Raw genomic sequence first — 22,292 nt, 5'->3', positions numbered from 1 at the left:
GTTTGACGGCCCATTTGGCCAATCGGCCCGACATTTCAAGCTTGTGCAAAATATTATGAAGTGGGTAAGTAGTTAATACGTATACTGGGTGACATTGAAAGTATGGTCTTAACTTTCTAGAGGCGCTTATCAGTGCAAGTGCCAATTTTTCTAAGTGTGGATATCTAGTTTTTGCTTCTCCTAAGGTTCGACTTACATAATAAATGGGAAATTGCGTACCTTGCTCTTCTCGAACCAGGACACCACTTACCGCAATTTCCGATACTGCCAAGTACAAGTAAAGTTTCTCATCTGCCTTTGGAGTGTGAAGCAGTGGTGGGCTCGATAGGTATCGCTTCAACTCTTCCAATGCCTGTTGGCATTCCGGGGTCCAGGCAAAATTATTCTTCTTTTTGAGTAAAGAGAAAAATCTGTGGCTTCGATTCGATGACCTCGAAATGAATCGGCCTAAGGCAGCTATCCGTCCAGTTAGCCTCTGCACGGCTTTTACACTATCCACGACGGTGATGTCTTCAATAGCCTTGATTTTATCGGGGTTGATCTCGATCCCCCTATTTGATACCATGAAGCCAAGGAACTTGCCCGAACCAACCCCAAAAGCACATTTCTCGGGGTTGAGCTTCATGTTGTATTTCCTTAAAATCTCGAACATTTCCTGCAAATGAGCCAAATGGTCTTCTGTACGCAGGGACTTAACTAGCATGTCATCAATATAATCCTCCATTGATTTACCTATTTGTTCTTCGAACATTTTATTCACTAGGCGTTGGTAAGTAGCTCCAGCATTTTTTAGCCCGAAGGGCATTACATTATAACAATATGTTCCATACTTGGTGATAAATGAAGTCTTTTCTTGGTCTTCCGAGTTCATTTGGATTTGATTGTACCCGGAATAGGCATCGAGAAAAGTAAGGATCTCGTGGACGGTCGTGGCATCGATCGTGCGATCGATGTTAGGCAGTGGAAAAGAATCTTTGGGGCACGCCTTGTTTAAATCCTTATAATCTACACACATTCTAAGTTTATCCCCATTTTTAGGGATTACAACTACATTGGCTAACCATTTGGGATATTTCACCTCCCGAATGGATCCTAGTTTGAGAAGTTTAGTTACCTCATCCTTTATGAATGCATGCTTTACTTCGGACTGGGGTCTTCTCTTTTGCTTCACCGGTTTGAATCTAGGGTCCAGGCTTAGCCGATGTGTCGTTACCTCCGGTGGAATTCCTGTTATATCTAAATGGGACCAAGCAAAATAATCTATGTTATCAACAAGAAATTGAATAAGTTTTTTTCTGAGTTTGGGGGTTAATCCCGTTCCCAAGTATACCTTTAGCTCGGGCAGGTACTCGATCAATATAACTTATTCCAGCTATTCGACCGTTGATTTGGTGGCGTCAGTATCTTTGGGAACAACAAAAGTTCGAGAGGTCAGAAAATCCTCCTCTTTTTCTTCTATCTCCCGTTTCCCCGATTCGGTCAAGGCTGGTAGCTGTGATTGCTATTTGACTTCCTGTTTATCTTTGATGCTCGACCTTTTCGAGGTTGATAGTGTCGACATCGGTGTTACCTCATCGACCGCAAATATTTCCTTTGCAGCATGGTGCTTCCCGTATACTATTTTTACACCGTCTGATGTCGGAAATTTTATCATTTGGTGGAGAGTCGAAGGGACTGCTCTCATATTGTAGATCCACGGCCTTCCGAGTAGGGCATTGTACCTCATGTCGCCCTCGATCACGTGGAACTTTGTATCTTGAATGGTTCCAGCTACGTTCATCGGTTGAATAATCTCCCCTTTAGTTGTTTCACTGGCCATATTGAAGCCGTTTAGGACCCGAGCTGCGGGCACGATTTGATTTTGTAGGCCGAGCTGCTCCACGACCCTCGATCGGATGATATTCGCCGAGCTACCTGGATCTACTAAAATACGCTTAACTTGAACTTTATTTAATAAGATAGAAATTACCAGAGCATCGTTGTGGGGTTGAGAAACACCTTCTACTTCTTCGTCGTTGAATGATAAAGTGCTTTCGGGCACATAATCTCGGGTTCGTTTTTCCCTAATGATTGATACCATAGTGCGTTTGAATATGGGTCCATGTGGAATGTCGACCCCACCGACGATCATATGAATGACATGTTGGGGTTCCTCATGTTCATTTTTCCTATTGGCGTCTCTTTCTCTGAAATGATTCTTGACTCGATCGCTAAGGAACTCTCGAAGGTGGCCCTCATTGAATAGACGGGCTACCTCCTCCCTTAATTGCCTGCAATCCTCGGTTTTGTGACCATGCGTGTCATGATACTTGCATATCAAATTTGGGTTTCTTTGAGAAGGATCAGTTTGTATGGGTCTAGGCCACCTAGTATCTTTGATCCTTCCGATTGCCAACACAATGCCTGATGCATCAATGCTAAAGTTATATTCTGCTAACCGAGGTGCTTCTGTGGGATCAGTGTACTTGTCAAAACCACTCTTGCTCATAAGTCCCCGAGAATTCTGTCCTCGATCACTTCTCCGATCGTTCGGGGCGGAATTGCATCCTGAACCATTATCCTTATTGTTCCTTCGATCTGCAGTATATGGTTGATATCGGTCTCTGTTCGACCTTGGCTACCTGTCGACATCCCTTTGGTTTTTAACTGCCGACCTGTTTGGATGTGCTGAATCGGAAGGGGCTCCCAATTGATCGTCCTCGACTCTGATCTTCGATTGGTATCGATTGTGCACATCTGCCCAAGTTACAGCTGGATATTCGATCAAATTTTGTTTCAAATAATGTGATGCTATCGAACTCCGCTCGTTCAACCCTTGGGTGAAAGCTTGAACGACCCAATCATCTGTGACTAGTGGCAACTCCATGCGTTCCATTTGAAATCGGGACACGAACTCCCTCAGCATTTCATTATCCCTTGTCTTACCTTGAAAAGGTCTGATTTTCTCGTTGCGACTTTTATAGCCCCGGCGTGTGCCTTTACGAAAGAATCTGCTAACACTGCAAATGAGTCGATGGAATTTGGTGGCAGGTTGTGATACCAAATCATTGCTCCCTTCGAAAGGGTCTCTTCGAATTTGTTCAACAGCACAGATTTGATTTCATCATCCGCTAAATCGTTACCCTTGATGGCGCATGTATATGAAGTAACATGCTCATTGGGATCGGTGGTACCATTATATTTGGGTATGTCCGGCATACGAAACTTCTTTGGAATAGGCTTCGGAGCCGCACTTGGAGGAAAGGGCTTTTGTACAAACTTCTTTGAATCCATCCATTTCAAGATTGGCGGTGCCCCCGGTATCTGATCAACTCGAGAGTTGTATGTCTCCACATTTTTATCGTTGGCTTCGATTCTCTTCTCCCCTGATTCAATTCTTTTGGTGAGCTCCTCGGACATTTTAATTATCGCAGGATCAGTCCCCGATTCGTTACCATTCAGGCTCTCTGGTACTGGCTCAGTACGGCGAGTAATTTCTGGCTCGACCCTATTCAGAGCTCTATGTTGATTTTGTAAATGAGCAATAGCGGTTTGCTGAGCCTGAAGCATCTCGAATATTACTTGGAGACTGACTCTCTCGTCTCTTCTGCCCTGTATTCCTTGGCCACTAGATCGGCCTTCTCTGCGTACACTCCCATCGAGATCCGCGCCTAAGTCCGCATTTAGAGCAATGTGCGAACTGACATCGACGGGGTTGAAAACCGGTGCTTCCCCGTGATTAGCCTGTGGCACTTCGATTCCTGGAGCAATCGCATTTTCGTTTTTACCATGGAATCTGAGGCCATTGTCACCATGTGTGGATGCGTTTTGTGAGTTTGACATGTTTTAACCTGAAAGCAAAGATACTTGACAAGAACAAGCGTAAAATAGTGTGTTTCACCAGAATCAGTACTGAAAAATCACTATTATCCTTAGCCCCACGATGGGCGCCAAACTGTTTACCCAGAATTTCGAGTAACAATTAAACTTATTTAGTGGTTTCAAGGATACGTGATTTAATCCAATACTAATTGATAAACAAGGAATTAAATAGATAATCTGAATAGTAAAATAAATCAAATCAGTGTTCTGGCAGTGCTTTCGACTTCGATTCGAGATGGTATCGAGGTTGGGTAACAAGAACAATAAAGAACAGATAATAAACTGTGATGAGCAGTAATAGATAGTAAGTGAAGCAATGTATGTGTATATGTTTATCAGTGAATAAAATCCCCCTTACAAATGAATAGGGTCCCTCTTTATATAATAGAGGAATCCTAAATAAGGTACAATTCTAATAACGGAAACAAATCCCATGATTGGCGTCAATAACCGCTTGATTCGATCTGTTCCGGGATTTTCGCCGAGATCTTCGGTCGGTTGCTAATATCTCGCCATTCCGTTATTATGCCTTACTCAAAATCGGTCATGTTCGATCTCGATCTTCAGCGAGCACTTCGATCTTCATGCTCCATACTCTGCCATTGAGCTCGAGCATGGTCTATTACGAGCTTACTCTCGAGGCAGCTCCTCGTGCCTACGAAATCGGACATACCCGATTTCGACCGTATACAAACTTCAAGACCAATTAGGAAAACATAAGTGATTTACCTTTGAACATGATAATGATATGACCACCAAAATTGTGGTGAGATGGATATAATTTTCTACCCTTAATTAACGGTATTGTATTTGAGTCCTAGGTATAAAAAAATCGCTTGATAGAGAGCATCTTTTTTGAGTCCTAGGTATAAAAAAACTCTTGACCTAAAGCATCTCTTTTAATGAAACTTACGGTGGTAATTCAAAATTAGTCAGAACCGCGATAAGATAAAAACAAAAACAAAAAAAAAATCCAACAATACTAATGAAGCACCAATTAATGTGGATAAGGGCAAGTCAGTCAATTGACGAAAATGGTGATTGCTGCGACTCTAAAGTCGCTGTCACAATGGTATCTATTCCTCCACCGACCACCGACCTACTCTTGGAAAATTCCCTCAAATACCCCGTAATATAAATTTGTGCAAACAATAAAAATAGAGTTATTAATTATTAGTACAATCATCTCTCTTGTTTCTTTCATTCTTCCTATCATATACGAGTACAAAATCCATTATTAATTAGTCCTCACCACATAACCAAAGGACAGCTGCTTTTCTAATACTCTTCCGTTTCAATTAACATGATCTCATTCTAAAACGTATTATTTTAGATATACCATCATATTTGTATAAATATTAAATTTATGATCTTAAATATGTTACAATAACTATGTGGCTATAAATTCATTAAAGATAAAATAAAAAATTTAAAACTAAATTATTTTCAGTAAAAATACGTCTTTAAAACAAATTAATAGTTAAATTAATACAATATAAGTTGAAATAGAAGAGGAATAAAATAGTGGGTGTAAGCTCATTTTATATATACAAGATACTACTCTAACTACTCTAACGTACCTTCTTTGAAAGATATGGTATGCTTGTTTTTTTTCCCAATATATATCTGTTTACTCGAAAAATCGGATAACGTTAAATTTAGATATGGTTCTAAAGGTATGCAAATTCCTTTGATACAAAATGACAATACAAGTATTTTTGCTATAAAATGTGAATGATGGACGGGAAGGCTGAATTGAATTAGAAAAAACAAGCACAGTGAAATCTTAATGTATCTTGCTGGACTTCTGTCTATTGCAGTCTATCTCCCTTTTTATAGTAGAGTGTCACTGCTTTATCTATAACAACATAATAAAATAATACATATAGTGGAGAACCCATGATGATTTGTCTCTTCCTTGATTCTCGCCAAGATTCTCTCCCTTTGTGCGGTTGTAACGGCTCTTGTCTGCGAGTTTGGCATTGACTAGAGCTCGGTGTTAGATTGAATCCCGAGTTTTGGTTCGAGCTCGGTTCTGCCTTGGGGCATCGATATTCGGGGCCTGTGTCTATCAGTGTTGTCCCGTAGTCCGATTCGGACACGGGCTCGATAATGATATCGGGTTTTGCCGTTGATTGGTCTTATAGTTCGAAGCTCGACGTCTCTACTTCGGAATTCGTTCGAGCTTGTCATATGGATACCCTTCGATTGAAACGTCATTGTCTCGACCGATCCTTATGACTGGGAATCGGTTTTGACCGTACATAAATAGTCCCCTCGTTTCTCGAAAAGGATGTGGCGAGGAACGATATGATTTCCCTGCAGCTCGATCAAATTTATGCTGACGTTTCTATCGAACCCGATCTTGAGGTTTGTGGTAGCTGTCCTATCGGCTCGGTTTTACCGAGGCATTTAATGTGTGTCAGACGGTGGTCGGCCATCTCTGATACCGAACCGTCATGCCTTAGTTTATAAATAGTCTTTCCATACAACCTTTACCACTTTTGCGCCTTCTCTTCTTCCAAACTTTCTTATTCATCCTCTCTACTTCGCTGCTACGGGGCCGCCCATACCAGAATTTTGGTGTTGTCTATTTCTTCACCTTCTTTTGCACTCTTTCCTTTCATATCGATGGCGAAAACTTCCAAAACCGTACCTCAGAAGGAAAAAGCTTCTTCCTCACGGTCGTCTGATGATAAGGCGCCGGTGGAGCCGTCAATTCATGACTATGTTCCTGGCCCGTGCATTTTGAAGACCGATTTTAAGGTGGAGAACCCTTCTTCCGTTCCGGGTCGATGTGAACACGTATCGATATATATGTGCTCTATAACGGAGGATCACCTCGAGGCTGTCAGAAAAGATTGCAACTGGGGTTCCGAGTTCGTGTTGCAAATTTCGTCTTCTGATGAGAATTTTACCACTTACGTGGAGGGGTTTTTAAGTGTTTATACTTATCCCTTCACACCGGGGGTCGTTGACCCGGTGATTATTGATTTCTGCAAAAGATATTAAGTCACCCTTGGCCAAATTCATCCCTCTTTATGGCGTATAGTGATCTTATTGTGCTTCTTCTCTATCAAAGCCGGGGGGTTGAATTTTTCTCTGAACCACCTCATACGACTGTATCGGCCTCAGATCTTTCGAGGACTAATCAGACTTCATCGTCGGGCATCGAAGGCATTGATGTCGAGCATCGATGAATATAAAGATCAGGGTTGGATGGGTCGTTTTATTCGAGTGAGGACCCGTGATCTCATTCCGGAGGAAAAGATGACATTCCCTGGAGAATGGAATTTTGACCGTAAGTGATTTTTGTTCACTTTCCAGGTACTTTTCTGACTTTTTTCTGATGTCTTTCCCTGATGTTTAGATGCTCCTTGGATGCCACAAGCGGTGCCTGACCTCGAGGACTGGGTTCGAAAGTTGGCCTCGACCTCCTCTTACGCCGAGCGCGCTTTGCGTGATTTGGCAAAAGGCAGATGGGAGGCCAAGAATCATGGTAGGGTTTGCTTGTTGAGTCGATGATTCAAACTTTGAAGGAACGTAATCCGTAGGTGTAATGTAATGGTTGAGTTGATGTAAACTCAGAGTAAAAGTAGCTATTTAGCCGTCGAGTGAATGTTTTGATCTTGAAATATTGTAGCCCGTAGGCGTAATGGTCGAGTGAGTGCTTGCTCGAACTCGAGATAAAGGTAGCCCGTAAGCTTAATATTCGAGTGATTATTTTGAACTCGGAATGTAAGTAGCCCGTAGGCTTTAATAGTCGAGTGAGTGCTTGCCCGAACTCGGAATAACAGTAGCCCGTGAGCTTAATAGTCGAGTGAATGTTTCGAACTCGAGATGATGTGGCCTGTAGGCGCAATGGTCGAGTGAGTGTTTCGAACTCAAGATAAAGGTAGCCCGTAGGCTTAATATTCGAGTGATTATTTCGAACTCCGAGATAATGTGGCCCGTAGGCTTAATGGTCGAGTGAGTGCTTGCTCGAACTCGGAATAACAGTAGCCCGTAGGCTTAATAGTCGAGTGAATATTTCGAACTCGAGATAATGTGGCCCGTAGGCACAATGGTCGAGTGAGTGTTTCGAACTCGAGATAAAGGTAGCCCGTAGGCTTAATATTTGAGTGATCTTTTCGAACTCGGAATGAAAGTATCCCGTAGGCTTAGTGGTAGAGTGAGTGCTTGCTCGAACTCGGAATAATAGTAGCCCGTAGTCTTAATAGTTGAGTGAATCTTAATTCTGGTTGCACAATAAATCTCAAGTCATTGCGCATGTGTTTATGTTTGGGCCAATATATATGAGCATGGTTCATTTTGACCATTTGGCTCTTACAATTTTTTCTGTTGGAACCCTATTGTTGTGAGATAACTTTCTTGCATTTTAACTCGATGTATTTGATCTGAACTCGATGTATTTGAGGGCCCTGATGCTCCCCCGGTATTCGAGGTCTCTCGGAAAGAGGCCTCGGATATTGTTTAAAGTGCAGCATGATCGATGGTTGCCTCATTAAAAACCTTGCCAAAAAACCCTTTTGGGAGAAAATGGTCTAAGGGAAAAAGAGTGCAACGCGTGCTCTTAATCGAAAGATCTTCTTCAGCTCTTGTTTGGACTTCTGCATGGGTCAGTTAGATGAATATGGAAAGGTCGTACCTTAGCAGTAGTACCGTTTTAGATGTGATACATTCCAACTGCTTGATAGTTGTTTTCCGTTTATGATGCCGAGCCTGTATGATCCTTTTCCAACGTTCTCGAGCACCTGGTATGGTCCTTCCCAATTTGGTCCTAATTTTCCTTCGTTTGGGTTCCGAGTATTGATGGTGACTTTTCTTAACACTAAGTCCCCGGGCTTGAAATGGCGAAGTTTAGTTCTTTGATTATAATACCTTTCGATTCGTTGCTTTTGGGCGGCCAATCGGATGAGGGCAGCTTCTCGCCCTTCGTCCGATAATTCAAGGATGGTGTTCATAGCCTCATTATTTGATTCTTCCGTCATGAATCAAAACCTGGGACTAGGTTCGCCGACTTCGACTGGTATCAATGCTTTGGAACCATATACTAAGGAGAATGGGGTCACCCCCGTACTGGATTTTGACGTTGTTCGGTATGCCCAAAGGACTTCGGGCAGGATTTCTCTCCATTTTCCCTTCGTGTCGTTCAATCTCTTCTTCAGGTTTTGAAGAATAGTCTTGTTCGTTGATTCGTCCTGACCGTTCCCACTGGGGTGGTATGGTGTTGATAATATGCTCCTTATTTTGTGATCTTCGAAGAATTTTGTGATTTTGCTGCCAACGAATTTCTTCCCATTGTCGCATACTATTTCGGTGGGTATCCAGAATCGGCATATGATATGATCCCAAATAAAGTCTATAACTTTTTTCTCTCTTATTTTCTCGAACGCCTGCGCTTCAACCCATTTAGAAAAATAGTCAGTCATAAATAAAATAAATTTGGCTTTACCTGGGGTCGATGGCAGAGGGCCGACGATGTCCATTCCCCATTTCATAAATGGCCATGAGGATAGGACCGAGTGAAGTTGCTCTCTGGGTTGATGGATCATTGGTGCAAACCTTTGACATTTGTCACATTTACGAACAAATTCTTTCGCATCCTTGCCCATATCGATCCAATAATACCCCGCTCTCATCACTTTTCGAACTAATGTGTCGGCGCCGGAGTGATTGCCACAAGTGCCCTAGTGTACTTCCCGGAGGATGTAATTAGTATCTCCCGGACCCACGCATACCGCCATCTGTCCATCGAATGTTCTTCGATATAGTGTTCCGTCCGCAGCCAACGTGAATTGAGCAGCTTTAGTCCATAGGGCCCTGGAATCTTTAGGGTCTGAAGGGAGCTTTCCTTTTCTTAAGTATTCAATATACTTGTTTCTCCAATCCCAGGTTAAGCTAGTAGAATTTATTTCGGCGTGCCCATCTTCGATTACCGATCTTGAAAGTTGAACGACAGTCCCCGAGCTCAAATCATCTACCTCGACCGACGATCCCAAATTTGCAAGAGCATCGGCCTCATTATTCCGTTCTCGTGGAACATGCCGTAGGGTCCATTATTTGAAATGATGTAAAGTGATAAGCAGTTTGTCCAAATACCTTTGCATCCTACCTTCTCGGACTTCGAAGGTTTTGTTTACTTGACTCGCCACCAGCAAAGAGTCACAATGCGCCTCAATGACTTCTACTCCCAAGTTTCTAGCTAGTTCGAGACCTGCAATCATGGCTTCATACTTGGCCTCATTGTTAGTTAATCTAATAGTTTTAATAGCTTGCCTAATAATGTTACCCGTGGGGGGTTTCAAAACTATGCCTAACCCGGACCCCTTTATATTCGAAGCACCGTCCATAAAAAGGATCCATACCCCGGACGATATACCCGATTTCAAAAGGAGTTCCTTTTCGACTTCGGGTGTGAGGGTTGGCGTGAAGTCGGCCACGAAGTCTGCCAAAATTTGAGACTTGATGGGCGTACGGGGTTGATATTCGATATCGTACCCACTGAGTTCGATGGCCTATTTGGCCAATCGGCCTGATAGTTCGGGCCTATGTAAAATATTTCGGAGTGGGCAGGTGGTTAATACGCTTATGTGGTGACATTGAAAGTACGGCCTTAACTTTCTAGATATGCTTACCAGCACAAGAGCCAATTTTTCTAAGTGCGGATACCTAGTTTCCGCTTCTCCTAAGGTCCGACTTAAGTAATAAACGAGAAATTGCGTACCTTGATCTTCTCGAACTAGGACACTGCTTACGGCGACTTTCGATACCGCCAAGTACAAGTATAGTTTTTCGTCGGTTTTTGGAGTGTCAAGCAGTGGTGGGCTCGATAGATATCATTTCAAATCCTATAACGCTTGTTTGCATTTTGGTGTCCAAGCGAAGTCGTTCTTCTTTTTGAGTAGGGAGAAAAATTTGTGACTTCGATCTGATGATCTTGAAATGAACCGGCCTAAGGCTGCAATTCTTCCCGTTAACCTTTGTACAGCTTTCACGCTGTCCATGATGGTGATGTCTTCGATGGCCTTGATTTTGTTGGGGTTGATCTCAATTTCCCGATTTGACACCATGAAGCCGAGGAACTTGCCCGAACCGACCTCGAAAGCACATTTTTCGGGGTTGAGCTTCATGTTGTATTTTCGCAAAATCTCGAACGTTTTCTGCAAATGGGCCAAATGGTCCTCTGCGCGCAGGGACTTAACTAGCATGTCATCAATATAGACTTCCATTGTTTTACCTATTTGTTCTTCGAACATTCTGTTTACTAGGCGTTGATAAGTAGTTCCTGCATTTTTTAGCCCGAAGGGCATTACGTTATAACAATATGTTCCATGTCGGGTCACAAACGAAGTCTTTTCCCGGTCGTCCGGGTTCATCTGAATTTGATTATACCCGGAATAGGCATCGAGAAAGGTGAGGATCTCGTGGCCGGCCGTGGCATCAATCATGCGATCGATGTTGGGCAGTGGAAAGGAATCTTTGGGGCATGCTTTGTTCAAATCCTTATAGTCCACACACATTCTAAGTTTGTTTCCTTTTTTAGGTACTACAACTACATTGGCTAACCATTCGGGGTATTTTACCTCCCGAATGGATCCTATCTTGAGAAGTTTGGTTACCTCGTCCTTTATGAATGCGTGCTTTTCCTCGGACTGGGGCCTTCTTTTTGCTTCACCGGTCAGAACCTAGGGTTCAAGCTTAGTTGGTGCGCCGTTATGTCCGGTGGGATCCCTGTTATATCTAGATGGGACAAGGCAAAACAGTTGATGTTATTGATAAGAAATTGAATGAGTTTCTTCCTGAGTTCGGGGCTCAAACCCGTTCCCAGGTATACCTTTCGTTCGGGCCAGTGTTCGATCAGTATGATTTGCTCCAGTTCCTCAATTGCTGATTTGGTGGCATCGAAATCATCGGAGGTTACGAAGGATCAAGGGATCCATCGGTCATCATCATCTTCTTCAATGTTCTGCTTACCTGGCTGGGTCGAAGCCGATGTCTGTGATTGCTATTTGGTGCTCTGCTCTCCGATTGTGTCTCCTTCTGAACCTGATCCTTTTATCAGCGAAGACGAGGATATTGATTTTGCTTCTTCGACGGAGAACATTTTCGTTGCGGCCGGTTGTTCTCCGTACACTATTTTGACACCTCCCGATGTTGGGAATTTGAGGACCTGGTATAGGGTCGAGGGTACGGCTCTCATGCTGTAGATCCACGACCTTCCGAAAAAGGGCGTTATATCTCATATCACCTTCGATTACGTGAAACTTTGTTTCCTGGATAGTTTAGGCCACGTTTATTGGTAGGGTAATCTTGCCTTTGGTGGTTTCACATGCCATATTGAATCCGTTTAGAACCAGAGTTGCGGGTATGACCTGATCTTGCAGGCCGAGCTGTTCTACGACCCTCGATTTGATGATATTGGCCGAGCTACCTGGATCAATTAACACACGCTTAATCTTAGTTTTATTCATGAGTACGGATATTACCAGTGCATCGTTATGGGGTTGGATGATTCCCTCTGTATCTTCATCACTGAAGGACAAAGTCCCTATGGGTGTATAATCTTGAGTTCGAGATCGCTTTTCCCTCACAATCGATGTTTTAGCACATTTAAGCATCGGTCCCTGAGGGGCATCAACACCGTCGATGATCATGTGAATGACATGTTGCGGTTCTTCTGGCTCGTTTTGCTTGCCGAATTCCTTGTTCCTAAAATGGTTCTTCGCCCTATCACTCAGAAATTCCCGAAGGTGCTCTTTGTTAAATAAGCGGGCCACTTCCTCTCTTAGTTGCCTGCAATCTTCCGTTCTGTGGCCATGGGTGCCATGATATTCGCACATTTGATTAGGATTCCTTTGGGCAGGATCAGTCTGCATGGGTCGAGGCCATCTGGTGTCTTTGATGCGTCTGATGGCCGATACGATGGCGGATGTACCAATGTTAAAGTTATACTTCAATAATCGAGGGACTTCTATAGGATCGGCATATTTATCAAAGCCGCTCTTGCTCATAAGTCCCCGAGAATTTTGTCCCCGATCAGTCCTTCGGTTATTTCGAACCGCATCACGTGCTGAACCGTTGTTCATCCGATCTGTGCCGTACAGTTGGTATCGGTCTCTGTTCGACCTTTGTTCTCTGTTGATTTCCCTATGATTTTTAGTTGTTGTGTGGTTCTGACGTACGGGCCCATACGGAGCTCCCAATTGATCATCTTCAACCCTGATTTTTGATTGGTACCGGTTATGTATATCTGCCCAAGTTATTGCTGGGTACTCGATCAAATTTTGTTTCAACCGACGTGACGCTGTCGAACTTAGCTCATTCAGTCCTTGGGTGAAAGCTTGTACAGCCCAATCGTCTGCGATCGGTGGCAAGTCCATACATTCCATTTGAAATCGGGATACGAACTCCCTCAGCATTTTGTTACCCCTTTGTTTTACTTTGAAGGGATCTGATTTCCTTGTTACAACCTTTATGGCACCAGCATGTGCTTTTACGAACGAATCTGCTAACATGGCAAAAGAATCGATGGAATTTGGTGGTAAGTTGTGATACCAGATCATTGCTCCCTTTGCCAGGGTCTCTCCAAACTTTTTCAACAATACGGATTCAATCTCATCATCCTCCAAATCGTTGCCTTTGATGGCACATGTGTAGGAGGTGACGTGTTCGTTAGGATCGGTCGTACCATTATATTTGGGAATTTCGGGCATAGGGAATTTTTTGGGGATTGGTTTTGGGGCCGCGCTCGAGGGAAAAGGCTTTTGTATGAATTTTTTCGAATCGAGACCTTTTATCATCGGCGGAGCCCCCGGGATTTGATCGACCTTAGCGTTATACGTTTCCACTTTTTTGTCGTTGGCTTCGACTCGTTTTGTGAGTTTCTCGAGTAATTTAGCAATTTCAGGAGCGGTCCCCGATTCTTGCTCGTTTGATTTCACTACGGCGGGCTCTGTTCTGGGGGTGGCTTCTCGAGGAAGCGGATTGGAGTTCGGCCCGCTTTGCATATGAGTTCGGCTATGCAACTGAGCTATCACTGTTTGTTGGGCTTGTAACATTTCGAAAATCATACGCAAGTTGACCCCGATTTCTCCCGTGCTGTAGGTGTCTCGGGCTATGGGTCGAGCACCACCCTGAACGCTTCTTTCCGGTTCAGAACGCTGATTCGCTTCTAGAGCTATTTGTGAATTGATATCCAATGGTACTTCGGCTCGAATTTCGGTTCTTCGATTCGAGCCTCGTTGCCGTCGTCAAGTAGCTTTCCGGCCCCGGGCGCCAAGTTGTTGGTTTCATCTTGAAGATCGGCTTCGAGGTCGATAGGTAGAGCTATTTTGAAGTTGTAAGCTGGAGTGTACTGTAGATTTATATCAAACAATCACTGTTACCCTTAGCCCCACGGTGGGCGCCAAACTATTTACCCGAAAAATCGGATAACGTTAAATTTAGATATGGTTCTAAAGGTATGCAAATTCCTTTGATATAAAATGACAATACAAGTATTTTTGCTATAAAATGTGAATGATGGACGGGAAGGCTGAATTGAATTAGAAAAAACAAACACAGTGAAATCTTAATGTATCTTGCTGGACCTCTGTCTATTGCAGTTTATCTCCCTTTTTATAGTAGAGGGTCACTGCTTTATCTATAACAACATAATAAAATAATACATATAGTGGAGAACCCATGATGGTTTGTCTCTTCCTTGATTCTCGCAAAGATTCTCTCCCTTGGTGCGGTTGTAACGGCTCTTATCTGCGAATTTGGCACTGACTCGAGCTTGATGCTAGATTGAATCTTGAGTTTTGGTTCGAGCTCAGTTCTGCCTTGGGGCATCGATATTCGGGGCCTGTGTCGATCGGTGTTGTCCCGTAGTCCGATTCGGACACGGGCTCGATAATGATATCGGTTTTTACTGTTGATTGGTCTTATAGTTCGAAGCTCGACGTCTCTACTTCGGAATTCGTTCGAGCTTGTCATGTGGATACCCTTCGATTGAAACGTCATTGTCTCGACCGATCCTTATGACTGGGAATCGGTTTTGACCGTACACAGTATCAAAATTATTTTAAATTTATGTCTACATTTATAATTTGAATTCGAGATAGTTTATATATGCTTATATTACTCACATATAGGATCCACCTTTAACTCTAACAGTTCTGTTCGAAAAGAGTATAAACTTATTTGCATAAGATTTTTATATTAAAATATGCTAATTTATTACAATTAAGTTATAAATTAAGCTAAAAATATATATATTAAATAATTATTATTTTATTAAAATTATATAAAATAAGGTTTGTATTCATTAAACTGATATAAACATTTAATACGGGAAAGTTTTTATCCTTTAAGAAATGTGGTAAGATCTAGAGGACGAGGAGGTCGACTTATTTAATTTTTAATTCATTTTGAACTTTGATTGTTTAAATTTTTTGAAGAAAAATTACTTGATAAAAAGCACAGTAAAAAGCAAAATATTCAGTTAAAAGTATCAACAAAATATCACAGTGAAGATGTTAACATCTCTAATTGGAATGGTGCTAAACAAATTAGAACAAAAAGTTATATATTATTCCTCAATATCTTTATTTTTCCATGAATCCAACCGAGAAAAACAAAACCTACTTGACATTTCCAAATTAGGGAGGACAAAAGAAAGTGATATGTGTATCTAATATCTATAACTACTTTATTGTGAATATAATTATATACTCTAATCGTGTAACGATTTTTATATTATAAAATAATTTAATAAATTTTTAGTAATTACTTTTTAACTAATTTGATTATGTAAATATCATTTACATAGTTACATTTAAATTTTTCCAAAAAACTTATGTACTCAAAAAATAATTAAACGTACTATAAATCAACAAAATTTTGTGTTGACAATACTTTTAAATATCTTAGCGAAGAAATTTAAAATCTCAAATTGTAATACTAGTGCTTAAACAATTGCAACAGAAATTATTATTCCCCATATCCTTATTTACCAAGAATCCAGTAGAGAAAAACAAAACCTCGTTGGAATTTCCAATTAAAGATAGGAACCCACAAAAGAAAATTAATATTAACATATCTTTATTTCCCAAGAATCCAATTGAGAAAACCAAAACCTCGTTGGAGTTTCCAATTAAAGATAGTAACCCACAAAAGAAAATTAATACTAATATATCTATTATTTCCCAAGAATCCAATAGAGAAAACCAAAACCTCGTTGGAATTTCCCGTTAAAGATAGTAACCCACAAAAGAAATATGATATTTTACATATCTATTTATCTCCCTGTCTCGTATTAACAGTCGTGATTACTAAGAATAGTTGTCTCAAATTATTTGTTATTTTAGAAGTTCAAGACAAAATTAAATTTTCTTTTCCTTTTTTACCCTTAGTAATAATTATTCTTGAAGATGAAGATAATACATAAATATAATAAATATTTTCAACGAAGAGATTTTATCTTAAGACATAAATAAAATTATAATAGTATAATCTCTTTCTTAATTAATATTTTTTAAGGGACGTGTAAAAAAAAAACACTATAGATAATACTCATGAGACAGAGGGAGTATCTCCCGATAATCCAACAGAGGAAACCAAAATCCTCGTTGGAATATCCAGCTACACCTTTATAATGAGTGTGAGAGGAGTTAGGGGAGCTTTTAACATGGCTGGCGGCCAACAAGTGACAACCACCATCTCTGGTGAGGTACAAGCAACTAATATTTTATTTTTTTATTTTTCTTCCGATATTTATATTTGGTTTGAACTCTGATTAATTTGGAGGTATGCCATATAAGATTTATTCAAGGAAAAGTATTTTCTGCAAGATTTGTTTTTTCATTCTTAGGGTTGGAATTCGAGACTTCTAAGTAACGATAAAAAGATCTTATAAAATTCCATCACAATCCTATCTGTATGAGTGTCAATGATTCGGTTCGACTGATTATTTTATAAAATTTATATCATACAAATCTTTCGGTTATTTCATTTTATATAATCAAAATTAGACTTTCGAAAGTGTCTCAATCATCTTGGTTTCTCTTTGGCATCGGTACAATTCGGTTAATTTTTAAATATTTTTTAAAATGTCATATATGATTTATTAATAGAAGCTAAAATGCGATAAATGCATACTTGCTAGTACTTGACAAAATTCTCTAGAAATATTTACTATTTAGAAGTGATGAATCAAATGAACAGATGTCCTGAATAAAGATTCACTATTATATTTTATGATAGTGTAAAACAAATTAAGCAAAGATAAGAGAAATATAAATTACCCGAGTAGAAAAATACTAAACAAGTTGGAACTTAAGAATATAGTTTAGAAGTTTAGCAGAAATCTAAATCATACGGGAGGAAAAAGATCCAATATCTTGTGGTTTGCTACTCAAGATAGCTGGAATACTTTATGACTTGCTACTCAAGATGATCGGAACTAATTTAGTTTCAACACGAGTTGCATAATAGGTTTAGAAGTTGAGTTTTTACGTGTTAATTACTTGGTCACTTGTAACTATCTCCATAATCACAAGGTCCACGAAAAAAAATATTTTATTAATTTCAAATTTAATATATAAAATATATTTTTCATATATAAATTTATTCACAGTTTGATATTTTTTCGGTTTATTTTTTTTATCTAATTTAAAACCTACTCTATTATTAGGTACAATTATAAATTTATATAAAAACCTATAACTTTATTAAAAGAAACCTAATAATCGGTTCGGTATGGTTCGAATCGGTCAGTTTAATCGGTTTTAAAGATCCATTCACTCCCTTACCTATCTGATAACTAACATTTTGAATACTCCTTTTGTTTAAAAAATATTTGCACTATTTCTTTATTAATTCGTTTAAAAAAGATTGACACCTTTTAATATTTTCTTAATAAGAAATATTTATAGTCACACAATGCTATAATATATTTAAGATCACAAATTTTAAAAGTTTAACGGACACACAAATGACTATAGCTTATTTACGATAACATATTTTAAAAGTATTTATTTTTTTATTAAGATTTGTGCTAAGTCAAAATAAGACAATATTTTAAACATATAAAATAATAAATAAAGTAGAAATATGTCATTCAGCAAAGTTATTAGTATTGTAGAGAGAGAAAGAGCATTAGATAGACATTGTGTCGGTGCCTTCAGATATTTGGTTTTTCAGTTTCTTTTATCGAGATGATTTTTCCTTAAAATAAAATCAACGTGGAAAACCATAGTACCCAAGTTGTCTCTCATAAGCTACGCCAAAAACCTTTCTTCCACTTTCATGGGTATTCCTCTAGATTACAGGGAAATTTTTTCTTTTTAATTTTGTAATTAACTCTAAATATTATATTCAAACCAGATAGATACAGAAAGAGGGCATATACTGCAAGAAAGATGGAAGTTGATGGCGGCAGAAGTGGCGGTGCTGCGGTGGTTGGAGGCGGAGGAGGGTGTTGCTCCGGGAAGATTAAAAAAGAGAGAATTTACAAAGGAATAAGGATGAGGAAGTGGGGAAAATGGGTTGCTGAAATTAGAGAGCCCAATAAGCGGTCCAGAATATGGTTGGGCTCTTATTCAACGCCGGTGGCGGCGGCCCGAGCTTATGATACGGCTGTTTATTATCTTCGCGGGCCTTCGGCCCGGTTGAATTTCCCTGAACTATTAGTTGGAGATGGTGGGCTTAGTGATTTGTCTGCTGCTTCTATTCGTAAGAAAGCTGTAGAAGTTGGGGCTAGAGTTGACGCTATGCAAAACTCATTGGCCATACATGACCACAACCATGACCACGATCATGACCAGCAACGGCCACGTGAATCTAGAAACCATTGTTGTGAAAATGGAAGTCCGGCCCAATTAAAGCCGTGTTGGTTTCAGGAGAAGCCCGATTTAAATTTGAAGCCCGAGCCCGAAGACCCGGAACTTGAATACTGGTAAGAACAGAAGCACCTGGTAATCTCAAACTCCAAAAATATGGTAGCTTAGGACTGTTTTATTCTCTGAATTATCATCTTTTCTTTTTTTAATTTTAAAAATGTTGAACCTAATCTGAGTACAACAGTACTGATGTTGTAACATGTAAAAGGAATTAATGTAAATATGTCTGTTAATGCAATTCTTGCCTCTTTTCCTCTGCGGATAAAGTTGTTCGGTAGATGTGTTAGTGGAAAGTAATTTGAACACAAATTGGGCTACGTACGAATGTTATGAAAAAAGCAATTCTAGCATTTGTATTTACTTTTAGTGGAATTTGGTTGCAAATAGTAGTATGAAAGATAGTTTGTGCGTATTTGTTAAGACTGACCAACTTTTGATTTAATAAAGAATTATGAATGATTATTGAGGAGTTTGGAGAATGGAATTCAACTTTTTGCTTGAATTAGTATTATACCTATATGAACCAACTGAGTCTCAATATCAAGCAGCAAGTTAGTGGTAAGCTACAACCCTAACAATCTATTTCAGCTCAACCATTTGATCTTTTTCCGCACTATCGATTCTCTATATGTTTTACTTATTTAAAATATATATGTGATTGAATTTTTAAGTATTAGTTATACCAATTTGGCATATGCTTTAAGGCAAAAAAAAAAAAGCAATGAATTTTCGCTCGAAAGCTAAAGTGAATGCTTCTATTATCTACTATGTTGGACCTAGAACATAACATTCTACTTTGAAGTGGAATCAACACCACTGCATTACGGTCGAATAGTTTAACAGCCGTGCGTCTCAAAGACTTCCGTTCATAGATATAGATTCATTCCCCGTATCTGTATCTACGCGAATGAGGATCGGTCAGGGCCGGAGATGGCGACTAAAAGGTGAAGAACAAGGGGCACAACATGGCCCTACTGTACTGTGCTTCGACTTTGGTGCAAGTGGGTACTGCGTGACTTTGCTAATTCTGACCAATAGTAAAATTAAAATAGTATTGTACTAAGTGGATTTTAGTTTGCACTTTTATGATGTTTTGGATATATTGTATTTTTGTCATTTTATGGTTTTTCTTTATGAAGAACAAACTTATAATATTGTAAAGAAAAAGTAAGATACGAGATAATATTATTAGTATAAAAAGATAAAATATGATTATTTAATAATAGAAAGAGCAAGATGAGAGAAAAAAAAATAAGGTAACGATGTGACCATACTAAATCAGTCGTTTCATAAAGTGATATTTTCCGTCGTTGCATAACGGCGGATTTAACGATACGATACAATATAATTTAAGTAACAATAAAAATTAATATTGTATTTAAAGTAACAATACGATACAATACAACATGTAACAACCATCTAAACAAGCTGTTAGGTAATACCAATTGTAATCGGATTGATTTTAATTCTTGTACTTGGTATTATTTGAACAGTTAAAAATTAGAAAAGATTATCCTCACTTCAAGAATTTTAACATTTGTTTTTTTAAAAAAGAAATCAATGGAAAAAAAAATCATTTTCTCTGCTTACGATTATTTGTGACTTATGATAATGCATGTATTGTTTTTAAATATGTAAACTGATTTAGAAATTAAGAAATCGACGTGAAAATTACACTCTAATCTCCAAGAGTGTTAATCATATGACTTAGTATTTTGACGTAATATAACAAGTTTATGACTATAAGAGAATAATAAATAACTAATGTTTTGTTGGTAATCTGTATTTGAAACCAGGAAATCAGAGGAAAAGGAAGCGTTAGTTCAATAAACAAATCGTAAAATATTTCAAGCCCACAAGTTGCTTGTGTGCACTTAAGAAAATTAATCCCCTCACGGTTGCCCAAGGTTATGGATTACTTCCTCCCAGGATAGAACGAAAAAAACTATTCTATAATACTGGCAATCGAAATTACATAACTTCAGCGAACTCAACAAACGGAGAAAATCACACTTGACACCATTTTTATTTGGAAAAACAATGCAACATTGTAGAAAGAGTGGAGAAGTTTTCAGATTTTTCATATTTTAAAAATGAGGCCAAGCTTCTAAATTTATAGACAAAGGAAGAGTGAGATGGAGAGATGTAATCCAAAAGGTGCCTCTTCCATTTTTCATTCACACCCTTTAAAGAAAAATCCAACAATCCTCCACATGAATGGGGAATGGCCATATGTGTAAAACCATGCAGGAAAAACTGTGCGATTTGCAAGTGAGGATTAATCGCATCTAGATAAGTAGGTTTCTCTTTAAACTTTCCGCAGTGAACTTATGTCGGATATACTCGGTCAATCGGTAGATTTGATATCTTTGAACCGTCCAGCTTTGGTGTACCTAGACAACCATAAGTCACACAATCAATCCTTAACCGTCTTTGGTTCTCATTGTTGTGTTCATTTCAGCCGTGAACACCGCCTGGTTTCATAAGTGCATAGAGAATTAGCCTTACAGAATTCTCTTTGAAGCGGCTAAAATTTCACACTTACATAGGTGATTCCTAAATATGTTATCCCGTAGATACACTATTTGATATACCCCGTATCAAACTTGGAAATAATTAAAAAGCCTTAACGCTTTATCCTTGGTACTGAACATTATTTCATCACGAGAATGGACCAAAAATAAATTTTACTTGACAATGTTGAACCGTCATTAGTGACTTTGTTTGAGCTCCTTAAACCTAGATCTTGGGATCTCCAGTCTTCTAGGTAGAGTTACCACCACAATGACTTGTCTTCGGCCATAGTCCCATTCTCCTCGATGATCTTTCAATTACCTCTCTAGTTAGGCCTTTTGTAAGTGGATCCGACACATTATCACTTGGCTTCACGTAGTCAATTGTGATAATTCTCCTAGAGAGTAGTTGGCTACCTGTTATACGTCTTCGTCTTATATGACGATATTTTTCGTTATACATAACGCTCCTAGCCTTCCTATTTCCGCTTGACTATCACAATATATGCTTATTGGTGCAAATGATTTGGGCCAAAAATAAAATATCTTTAAGAAATTCTGGAGCCATTCAGTTTCTTCACCGGTCTTGTCTAAGGCTATAAAATCAGCCTCAATTATAGAGCGGGCAATACCCGTTTATTTGGATAATTTCCGAGACACCGCTCATCCACCGTCTGTGAAAATATAACCACTTGTGGATCTAAAACAGTCGAATCGGTGATCTAATTTGCATCACTGTATTCCTCCATAACTGTGGGATACTTATTGTAGTGCAAAGCATAATTTTGAGTATATTTCAAATATCTCAACACTCGTTTCATTGTCATGACAGTTCAATGTGAACTTCCTTATGTCGTAAACTAACACGTCTCGACTTTCAATTGCATATCAAATTATTGACTACACTTAATTTATCAATAGTATATTATAACAGTAACTGGAATGATCGGCATCATTTGTGGCCACAACCTTTTAACATATAACACATTTCGGAATCATTCCGCCACTTTCAAGCATTTGTATTCATACATCT

General features: G+C 39.4%; 1 protein-coding gene across 1 annotated transcript; it reads left to right on the top strand.

Annotated features, from left to right (window-relative positions):
• The first annotated feature begins 17,977 nt into the window (after window positions 1-17,977).
• LOC107806811 (ethylene-responsive transcription factor ERF011-like) lies at window positions 17,978-18,984 on the top strand. The gene has a single exon (XM_016631054.2). It carries the CDS (start codon window positions 18,267-18,269, stop codon window positions 18,804-18,806), a length of 540 nt encoding a protein of 179 aa, XP_016486540.1. The 5' UTR covers window positions 17,978-18,266; the 3' UTR covers window positions 18,807-18,984.
• The last annotated feature ends 3,308 nt before the right edge of the window (window positions 18,985-22,292 follow it).

The sequence above is a fragment of the Nicotiana tabacum genome, chromosome 14, assembly GCF_000715075.1.
Source record: "Nicotiana tabacum cultivar K326 chromosome 14, ASM71507v2, whole genome shotgun sequence".
Classification (NCBI taxonomy): domain Eukaryota; kingdom Viridiplantae; phylum Streptophyta; class Magnoliopsida; order Solanales; family Solanaceae; genus Nicotiana; species Nicotiana tabacum.
Note: the sequence above shows the minus strand (reverse complement) of the source record. Positions and strands in the feature narration are given on the sequence as shown.

What these genes read in the sequence shown, in the direction of transcription:
- LOC107806811 (XM_016631054.2), top strand. Translation starts at nt 18,267, where the DNA reads ATGGAAGTTGATGGCGGCAGAAGTGGCGGTGCTGCGGTGGTTGGAGGC.